The sequence below is a fragment of the Mizuhopecten yessoensis genome, unplaced genomic scaffold (genome assembly GCF_002113885.1).
Source record: "Mizuhopecten yessoensis strain PY_sf001 unplaced genomic scaffold, ASM211388v2 scaffold9685, whole genome shotgun sequence".
NCBI classification, from domain to species: domain Eukaryota; kingdom Metazoa; phylum Mollusca; class Bivalvia; order Pectinida; family Pectinidae; genus Mizuhopecten; species Mizuhopecten yessoensis.
In genome coordinates, this window is record NW_018408171.1 from 327,153 (window position 1) to 338,727 (window position 11,575).

At 37.7% G+C, this 11,575-nt stretch overlaps 1 protein-coding gene across 1 annotated transcript in view; it reads left to right on the forward strand.

Annotated features, from left to right (window-relative positions):
* LOC110458668 overlaps positions 1-11,575 on the forward strand; it is a 168,477-nt gene that overhangs the window by 28,950 nt on the left and 127,952 nt on the right. Inside the window, exons 11-16 of the mRNA XM_021510496.1 lie at positions 1,891-2,013; positions 2,586-2,668; positions 4,359-4,559; positions 6,838-6,970; positions 7,693-7,830; positions 9,470-9,546. Of these exons, the coding sequence (XP_021366171.1) occupies positions 1,891-2,013; positions 2,586-2,668; positions 4,359-4,559; positions 6,838-6,970; positions 7,693-7,830; positions 9,470-9,546 (755 nt within the window). The remainder of the gene's footprint in view (positions 1-1,890; positions 2,014-2,585; positions 2,669-4,358; positions 4,560-6,837; positions 6,971-7,692; positions 7,831-9,469; positions 9,547-11,575) is intronic.

Genomic DNA, 11,575 nt, shown 5'->3' on the forward strand with positions numbered 1-11,575 from the left:
GGGGGGAAATACTGGAATCAGCTTATCTGTCCGTCCATCCGTCCGTCCGTCCGACTGTAGAAACAACTCTTTCTAAAGGAATGGATCGATTTCAACGAAAGTTTCCAGATATGATAACTACCACCTGCAGTTGTGTATCCGGGTATTACTTTTTTATTCTGACCCTTTTTTACATAGTTACGGCCCTTTGTTGAAAATTCCTTGTCTGGACAACTCCTCCAAAACTACGGGGCCAATTTCAACAAATGTTTTCGGATATGATAACTACCTCCTGATGTTGTGCATCCAGGTATTTTTTTCCAACCTTTTTTTGTGGAGTTATTGCCCTTTATTGAAAAAATCTTGTCCTGACAACTTCTCCTAATCTACTGGGCCAATTTCAAAGAAAGTTTACAGATATGGTAACTTCCCCTTGAAGTTGTGCATCCAAGTAGTACTTTTTTGTGTCGCCTGTGAAAAGCTGGTGACACATAGGTATTGCTTTGACGGCGTCGTCCGAACAGAGGTTTCGTGCGATAACTTGAGTTTCCTTTGGCCGATCAAACTCAAACTTAATGCAGTGCTTCCTTACCAAAAGTGCTTGCTTGGGATTGCTTTCCAGGTCCGAAGGTCAAAGGTCAAGGTCACTGTTACTATAAATAGAAACTTCACTAAAACTGTATACTGGACGGCTTCGATCTACCACTTGACCCACCGTGTATACCTCTGAAATGCCGTCTTACTCCAAATGTTATTGACAACACTAGCTGTTTAACATCATAATCCACAAGTTTATTCATTAAATTATTTATGGGAAACCATCCGACAAATCATACAAATTAAACTCGGAATTGAGACAATGAGTATCCATAGCAAGTTCCTTAAAACTCAGAGTATTCTTCCCAGAATAACAGATTATATGACAAAATAATGCCATCCAAAAACATAATCTATGATTATTGCTTACTTTTAATATTATTTCTTGAAATGAAAAGTGTATCTATTTCTTCGTAATCTCCCAGCTTCCTGCGCAAGCGACACATCCACTTCCTTGGAATTCTTGTCATTCTAACCCTAAAGGAGATATGGTCTTTTGTGGAATAAACCTTTGCCTCATAAACTACTGGGCCCCATGAAAGTTTACAGATATGGTAATTACTCCCTGTTGTCGTGCATCGGGCTAGTATTTTTTTCATTTCGGCCCTTTTTAAAGAGTTATGGCCCTTTGTTAACATGTTGACATCTAATAGGACAATTTCAGTAAAACTGGTTCATCTGGGCTAACAAGATTTGGTATGTAAGTATGTTTTGGCATGGGGAGGGAGTACAGGAAGTATTTCAGTGACCTGTATACTTATATCAGTGTACAGCTCAGTCAATAAAGAAATCATTACTGCTGGGAGACTATGGATAACTTTGCAATGTTTTGCATTAGTAAGCCTTTAGCTTACAGTTCTGGTTTATATAGGAGCAGAGGGTATTAGTTAGCCTTTAGCTTACAGTTCTGGTTTATATAGGAGCAGAGGGTATTAGTTAGCCTTAAATTTAGCTTACAGTTCTGGTTTATATAGGAGTGGGGGGAATTAGTAAGCCTTTAGCTTACAGTTCAGGTTTATATAGGAGCAGAGGGTATTAGTTAGCCTTTGGCTTATAGATACAGTTCTAGCTATGTTTAAGTTCTGAGATGTGTTTCACAACATCATTGAATAACAAGTGAACGATACAGGCCCATGTGGTCTTTTGATTTATGCCCTGGTTAAAAAATATTGATTTTCTGAAACACCGGAGTAGCCAATGTATATCATGTGGAATATAAATATACTACTAGTAGAGTTTGTGTAATTGATAATGTTTTGCTCTATTGTTCATATTAATTCATGCTTGAAATTTCTATTTTTTTTAAAATTTCAGTTTAAAGGTGATCTTCTAAACAAAAATGCCCAGAACTTGTCAACCCCGTTCCCCCTGGTGGCAGCCCTTGGTGAGGGAGGTACTATAAAGGTGTCCCTAACCCATATGGTGGAAAAGCCACTGGTAAGTCGTGAATATAGGTTCTGATGTTTCAACAAACACAAACGATTCACATGTCTTGACAATATCCTGTTTGACTCTAATGAGGATATTTTGAAACTTTTTGTTAGGTTGGTAAGTAAAGATTGTATACAGACTCACATAGCACGCACTTCGTCTTTAATTTTGGACACAAATTGGCCAGACATTGTGTTTTAACGCCTCGCAACAGTTAACTAATATGGCCACTTCTCTCCGCTCAGCTGATCGTACGAGACATTTGACGTTTCATGGCATCGCAATACACAATGTTGCTGGTTTGAATATTATTGTGCATTTGATAAAGTGCCACTATTAAAAATAATTTAACAATTTTATTTGTTAATGGATTTTTTCATGACAATCAATCGAAATTAATTGATTTTTTTATGTTTTTCATCAGGGTATGCAAAGAATTTGTTTGCAAACTGTATGAATCCGCATAGCTGATTCTTACAAAGATTGCAAAATAATTCTTTTCATACCATGATGAAAATAAAAAAAAATCTACCTCAATGCTTAAATGTGGTAATTTTGTTGTTTATTCTGTTATTCAGGAGTTTGTGAAGAAGTATGAAAACAAAGAGATTCTGCGAGGTTTTGTGTCTGACTGTGCCTTGGATGATGATGGAGTTCTCAGGTAACGTAAACCTTCATTTCATGGTTAGAACCATGTGGTTTTTAACATTATATCTTGTATCACAAATGACACAGAATGACAAAGGTGATTACCAAACAAATGGCCTCCATCCATCCGTCTATCTGTCTACATTTTCTTAATCAATTAAGCTTATTCCAGGTCGGTTAAGATCTTTACCCTATAACACTTATACGATGAGTTGTTGCTGGGTAGGAACACACTACATGGATCAGACCCAGGGTTAAGACCCTCCTCTGAAGACATGTGCAATATTACATGCAAAATTTTGCCATGATTGCTTAAATATTCAGGCCCTTTGAGCCTCTTGTTTTGTTATGTTCACAAGAAATGTTTCTGGTTTTATTAGCTCACCTCGCCCGAGGCCTAGAGTGGTGATATTTGGCAAGAAGCAAACTGGGATGAAGGGCTAACAAGTTTGTTCAAATAAATAATGACCTTCACCCATCTTTAAGGTCACAACTTTAAGCGACTTCTTCTGAATAACCAAAATGCCCAGGGTGATGATATTTGACCAGAAACATGCTGGGATGATGGGCTACCAAGTTTGTTCAAATGAATGATCTTCACATTTAGTCAAGGTCAAAGGGGTCAATTTTCTTAAAAACATTTAAACAACTTCTTCTGAATAACCAAAATGCCCAGGGTGATGATATTTGGTCAGTAGCGTGCTGGGATGAAAGGCTACCAATTTTGTTCAAATAAATGACCTTCACCAATATTCAAGGTCACAGGGGTCAAATATATTAAAAAAATTAAACACTTCTCCTGAATAACCAAAAGGCCCAGGGTTATGATATCTGGACTGTAGCATGCTCGGATAAAGGGCTACCATGTTTGTTCAAATGAATGAACTTCACTCATATTCAAGGTCACAGGGGGCAATTGTCTTAAAAAACCTTTAAATGACTTCTTCTGATTAACCAAAATGCCAAGGATGATGATATCTGGCCAGTAGCATACTGGGATAAAGGGCTACCAAGTTTGTTCAAATAAATGACCTTGACTTATTTTCAAGGTCACAGGCATCAAATATGTTTAAAACTTTAAAGACTTCTTCTGAATAGCCATAAGGCCTAGAATGTCTATATCTGGCCAGAAGCTTTCTAAGATAAAGGGCTACCAAGTTTGTTAAAATGAATGACCTTGAGATATATTCAAGGTCGCAGGGTTCAAATTTGTTTAAAATATTTAAACAACTTCTTCTGAATAACCATGAGGCCTATAATGTTGAAATTTGGCCAGGAGCATGCTTAGATGAAGGGCTATCAAGTCATTTGAATGACCTTGACCTTCTTTCAAGGTCACATTTGATCAAATATGTATAAACCTTTAAATAAACTAATATCAATCAACAAAAGGTCTAGGGTGGTGATATTTGGCAAGTTGCATGCTGAGATGAAGAGCTATTAAGTTTGTTCAATGTAATGAATGACCTTGTTCGACTTTAGATGTCACAGGGGTCAAATGTTTGAAAATCTTTTAACAGGTTCTTTTGAATGACTTATAGTCAAAGATACTGACATTTTGCCTGTAGCTTTTGTTTAGATCACTTTTAAGGTTTAATACCAGGTGAGCGATGCAGGCCAATGGGGCCTCTTGTTTTTCTTATATATATTTCATCTTCTTTGTTATTTGGGAGATTTTCTGATGCTTTCATTTTGTCTTTTAGTGCGTTGACAGAACAAGGAGGCTATTTTGTGAGTAATAATGCAGTTTCAAGGTCAAACAATGTCATCACCTTCAAACTCGTTAAAGCAGGAAAAGGAAAACTTGGACAATTCTGTTTTGGATTGGCAGGATATGTTACGGAACTGAAAGATTGGAAAAGTGGAGCAGACAAAACAATCATCTTTAATGCAGAATCAAATCTGTAAGTTTCTACAAGACTTGGCACATTGGCTGTATGCAGAGTGTAACAAAATTGAATGTAATAGTATGTTTCATGCTGTGATTTTGATTAACAAAAAAAGAAAATGTATTTGAATGTTTAGATCACCTGAGTCAAAGCTTCCAATGACCTCTTGTGGTCACTTTTTGCCCTGCATTGTTCTACACTTTAGGACTTTTTCACATTTTTTGCCTTCCTCTTTAGAGCTGATGAAGAAATTTCTTTCAAATTTGGTAAGGAACAATCTTTTGAGGAAGGAGGCATGAAATTGTAAAATTAAGTTCCAGCTCCCACAAGGGGTTTGGGTGATCAGGGGGTCCAATAGTTGAAAATCAATCATATAAGAAAAATATTCTTCCTCAGAACTGGAAATCTAAGGATCAAATACTCTGCATGGATGGTAAGGTCCTAAGGTGCTTTATCAGAATTGTAAACTTGAATACCTCAACGTGCACTCCACACTCTGTAGGCAGCTACTGGCTTGTTCTTATACAATGTGGTAATCAATAAATGAATGATTTGATCCTGTGGAAATGACATATCGAATACATTTTTAAATTCAAGCAGACAGATAACAATTTCAGATTTCATTTGGGTCTGGGGGGTTTTCCTCATGCATTTCACGTCATCAAATTTTCTAATAAAAGTATTCACTGAACCGTCCTCCAATGAAACATCACAAGGTAGCTTTTTAAGCTACAGTAACAGTATGTACAACCAGTTGGCACTTGCAAAAAATGATTTCAGGCTTCAGACAGCTACTGTAGATCATTTTTAGGCAAATCTTATCGTCTCCTATCTCTCCTTAGGTGTTACTGATATTACTGAAGTGTTTGGCAGCATATTTCAATAAAAGAAACAGATCAAAGGTGATTATTTCACCGTCAATAAAGAAAAAATAAAGTCAGTTACAAAATATCTTCTTAAAGCGTGATCTTTGTAGAACAACTTCACTGGGACATTTGAGTATGGTCATGCATGCACTTCCAGGTTTTGATAGCTTAAACATTTGAAAAACTTAGCATCTGTTGATGTCATGTTTCACTTACCGTCTTGTTTTCCTCTAACAAATTAAGCAGAATTCACTTTTTTTATGAATATATAACTTCTGCCCAAAATTCATTTTCCTCTTTACGTCTCAGAGGAAAATACAGCTATATTTAACTCAGGTGATGTTTCATAATGAATGGATAAAGTGGATTAGATATTTCAGAATGTCTTGATACTGTAGATCTGATGTTTATGTGGATCTGATGTTTATATGGATCTTATGTTTATATGGATCTTATGTTTATGTGGATCTTATGTTTATATGGACCTGATGTTTATGTGGATCTTATGTTTATATGGACCTGATGTTTATATGGATCTGATGTTTATATGGATCTGATGTTTATATGAACCTGATGTTTATGTGGATCTGATGTTTATATGAACCTGATGTTTATATGGATCTGTATATGTACCTGATGTTTATGTGGACCTGATGTTTATATGGATCTGATGTTTATATGGATCTAATGTTTATATGGATCCGATGTTTATGTGGATCTTATGTTGGGGTGGACCTGAGGTTTATGTGGATCTTATGTTTATATTGACCTGATGTTTATGTTGATCTTATGTTTATATGGACCTTATGTTTATATGGACCTGATGTTTATATGGATCTGATGTTTATATGAATCTGATGTTTATATGGATCTGATGTTTATGTGGATCCTATGTTTATATGGATCTTGTGTTTATATGGATCTTATGTTTATATGGATCTGATGTTTATATGGATCTGATGTTTATATGGATATGATGTTTATGTGAACCTGATGTTTATGTGGATCTTATGTTTATATGGACCTGATGTTTATGTGAATCTGATGTTTATATGGACCTGATGTTTATGTGGATCTTATGTATATATGGATCTGATGTTTATATGGATCTGATGTTTATATGGATCTGATGTTTATGTGGATATTATGTTTATATGGATCTGATGTTTATATGGACCTAATGTTTATGTGGATCTTATGTTTATATGAACCTGATGTTTATGTGGACCTGATGTTTATATGGATCTGATGTTTATATGAACCTGATATTTATATGGATCTAATGTTTATATGGACCTGATGTTTATGTGAACCTGATGTTTATATGGACCTGATGTTTATATGGCCCTAATGTTTATATGTATCTTATGTTTATGTGGACCTGATGTTTATATGGATCTGATGTTTATATGGACCTGATGTTTCAGTTTGTCGGTGGATAAGGTGGAGAAGAAGGGTATGCTGACTGGTGGGATATCAGAGGGCGACACCATGACTGTCACAGTGAACTTCATCAGTGATACCACCACCAAAGTGGAGTTCAAACACCAGCCGAAAAGTGTGAGTGGAGTTTTTATCTAATTGCTACTACAGCGTAAAGGAATGATGTAGATAAAGGTGTTAAACCAAGACTGAAGGATCTTTATGTTAAGGGGACTCAACATTGTACAATGAGGGTGTGCCTCATAACCATAAAACAACTGCTAGCGTGTAAAGATGATGAAAAGGATGCATCTGTAATTGATCTAGGGTCTAGCCCTGCCCATTGGGACTTAGTCCTTGGGTCATGACATGGAAATGGTTGAGATCCCTTACAGTAATCATATATACAAATGATGGGCATGAAGAGACAATGAAAAGATAACAGTCATGCTATAGGGGTTCGGCCCTGGATCTGGCACTACGTTTAGGATTAAATATCTAAGTAAGAAATGCAGGCACTATGGGCCTCATGGTCAACCCAGTTTCATGATTTAATCAACTGCTGCGAAGTTTCTGTTTTCAACCAGTTATTATTGTATAACAACAGATATTCAACCCGTACATGTTTGAGGATGTCTTTATATAAATGTTACATGGTTGTAGAGTTATATATGTATGGCAGGTATAGCCTCGCCATAATAAACATACATTGTGTCTGTACAGCCTCTATGATTCTAACATTGGTTCTGCTGTCATTGACACAAATAATATGTCATTAGTTTTAAATGTTTGAAGATATCAGTCTTACAGTCTATTTTAACCCAATTTCTGTTGTAAGACACAAGTACTTGTTTTTGTAGGGATCCCCTGAGATATTCAGCTCAGAATTTTCTCCTCTGATGTCTGACATGGATTGTCGTGCCCACTTTGTGATTGGTATATGGAGCAAAGATGCCCAACTGCAGATTATGAACTACCAACCACACTATAGAGTTCCGGTATGTCTGACAGCATTGAATTAATAAATACACCTATTTAATAAAACACCTGTGTAAAGTCATATACTATAGTAGCTCATGCTCTATTGATACTCATGGTGCTGTTATAGTTGCTATGGAGATGTTCTATCGACACTAACATTGCTGTTTTAGTTGCTATGGAGATGTTCTAATGACACACATGGTGCTGTTTTAGTTGCTATGGAGAAGTTCCATTGACACACATGGTGCTGTTTTAGTTGCTATGGAGATGTTCTAATGACACACATGGTGCTGTTTTAGTTGCTATGGAGATGTTCTATTGACACTAACATTGCTGTTTTAGTAGCTTGGACATGTTCCATTGACACACATGGTGCTGTTTTAGTTGCTATGGAGATGTACGATTGACAAACATGGTGCTGTTTCCATGGCTATGGAGATGTTCTATTGACACTAACATTGCTGTTTTAGTAGCTTGGAGATGTTCCATTGATACACATGGTGCTGTTTCGGTAGCTATGGAGATTTTCGATTGACAAACATGGTGCTGTTTCCATAGCTACAGAGATGTTCTATTGCTATTTTTCATGTTAATGTTTGCCTTATTAGTCCCCCACTGGGACCTGGAGGGGACTATAGTTTTGCAACAATTCCGTCTGTCCTTCCGTCCTTCCGCTTTCTTGTCTGGGCTCTATCTCCTACACTATTAGTCACTGGAACTTTATACTTGGGGTATGGGTTCACATTGGTGGGGCGGTGTGTCGTGTGTTAAAAGTAGGTCACTTTGACCTACATTTTGACCTTTGACCTGCAAAAAATAAAGTTTGTCCGGGCTCTATCTCCTACACTACTAGTTACTGAAACTTCTTGCTTGCTTGAAGAAGAAACAAACATAGTGCCACCAGATGCAATTTAATAGTAAAACAGTACCACTAACCAGTAAACATCCACCAGATTTATTAGGGCCCCGCATCGAGATGGGGGTGCCCTATAGTAATCTGTTTGTCCGTCAGTCCAGGTATTTTTTCTCATAATATTGATGGAAGTAAATGGAGTATGTTTTAAAATTTTACTTGATGATTTCCCATGCATCGTAGTTTTGCTTGGTAATTTTTCGGGCAGATTGGATTCAAAATGGCTGCTAATCAGCCGTCTTGGATTTTAACTATGAAGCAATGTTGGTCAGAATTAAACAAGGAGTCAACTGACCAATGGTCAAGGTAATTGAGTTAAAGGTCAAGGTCAAGTTTTGTATCTTTTCTCTGATGAAAATGTTGTTATGACATTATGGAGCAAAGTTGGTTGGAACTTAACAAAGAGTCACCTGACTTAAGTCAAGGTCACTGGATTAAATGAAAAGGTCAAATTTAGTATGTTTTCACTGGTGAACATTTCCTTATGACACTTTGAAACAATGTTGGTTGGAATTGAACAAGGTAGGATGTATTACCCAAGATACCAGACCCTCCACAATGATAATACTTATCTCATGCAGAAAAATCCTCTTGTCACATCAAAAGAGGGTCAATAATTGTATGATAATACTTACACGGTTGAAATATCTTGTGCCAGCATTCAAACATTTGACTATGGTTTCAATATTTATATGTTAAATTGCCCTACATACCTGTATGTTATACTGTTGACTCTCTTTCAGGCATTGATTCCCAAAAAGTTGACTGTAGGCAAGATTCATATCATGGCCTGTATGGACGATGGCCTCCTAACATCAAGGTGAGAGTTACCATAGGGAGCTACATGTAGGAAGATTATATTAGCCGATTGCCAAATATTTTAAGAATAGTCATAGCTATTAAGGAAAACATATTGACCACCAGGTGTGTACAATCATAACTATTAAGGTCTGTCTACTGACACCTAGGTGTGTACAATCAAATCTATGGAGGTCAGTCTACTGACGACCAGGTGTGTACAATCATAACTATGGAGGTCAGTCTACTGACCACCAGGTGTGTACAATCATACTTATAGAGGTCATCATAACTATAGAAGTCAGTCTACTGACCACCATGTGTGTACAATCATAACTATAAAGGTCTGTCCACTGACCACCAGGTGTGTACAATCAAATCTATGGAGTTCAGTCTACTGACCACCAGGTGTGGACAATCATAACTATGGAGGTCAGTCTACTAATCAACAGGAGTGTACAATCATAACTATGGAGGACAGTCTACTGACCACCAGGTGTGTACAATCATTCTTATGGAGGTCAGTCTACTGACCACTAGGTGTGTAAAATCATAGCTATGGAGGTCAGTCTACTGACCATCAGGTGTGTAAAATCATAACTACGGAGCTCAGTCTACTGACCACTAGGTTTGTACAATCATAACTATAGAAGTCAGTCTACTGACCACCAAGAGTATACAATCATAACTATAAAGGTCTGTCCACTGACCACCAGGTGTGTACAATCAAATCTATGGAGGGCAGTCTACTGACGACCAGGTGTGTACAATCATAACTATTAAGGTCTGTCTACTGTCACCTAGGTGTGTACAATCAAATCTATGGAGTTCAGTCTACTGACCACCAGGTGTTTACAATCATAACTATGGAGGTCAGTCTGCTGACCACCAGGTGTGTACAATCATAAGTATGGAGGTCAGTCTACTGACCACCAAGGGTGTACAATCATAACTATGGAGGTCCGTCTACTGACCACCAGGTGTGTACAATCTTAGCTATAAAGGTCTGTCTACTGACCACCAGGTGTATACAATCACAAGTATGGAGGTCTGTCTACTGACCACTAGGTGGGTACAATCATAACTATAGAAGTCAGTCTACTGACCACCAAGAGTATACAATCATAACTATAAAGGTCTGTCCACTGACCACCAGGTGTGTACAATCAAAACTATGGAGGTTTGTCTACTGACCACTAGGTGTGTACAATCATAACTATGGAGGTCTGTCTACTGACCACCAAGTGTGTACAATCATAACTATGGAGGCCTGTCTACTGACCACCAGGTGTGTACAATTATAGCTATGGAGGGCAGTCTACTGACCATCAGGTGTGTACAATCACATCTATGGAGGTCTGTCTACTGACCACCAAGTGTGTACAATCATAACTACAAAGGTCTGTCTACTGACCACTAGGTGTGTACGATCATAACTATGGAGGCCTGTCTACTGACCACCAGGGGTGTACAATCATAACTATGGAGGTCTGTCTACTGACCACCAAGTGTGTACAATCATAACTATAAAGGTCTGTCCACTGACCACCAGGGGTGTACAATCATATCTATGGAGGTCTGTCTACTGACCACCAAGTGTGTACAATCATAACTATGGAGGCCTGTCTACTGATCACTAAGTGTGTACTATCATACTTATGGAGGTCAGTCTACTGACCACTAGGTGTGTACAATCACAACTATGGAGGCCTGTCTACTGACCACCAGGTGTGTACAATTATAGCTATGGAGGTCAGTCTACTGACCATCAGGTGTGTAAAATCATAACTATGGAGCTCAGTCTACTGACCACTAGGTGTGTACAATCATAACTATAGAAGTCAGTCTACTGACCACCAAGTGTGTACAATCATAACTATAAAGGTCTGTCTACTGACCACTAGGTGGGTACAATCATAAGTATGGAGGTCAGTCTACTGACCACCAGGTGTGTACAATCATAACTATGGAGGTCAGTCTACTAACCAACAGGTGTGTACAATCATAACTATGGAGGTCAGTCTACTGACCACCAGGTGTGTACAATCATA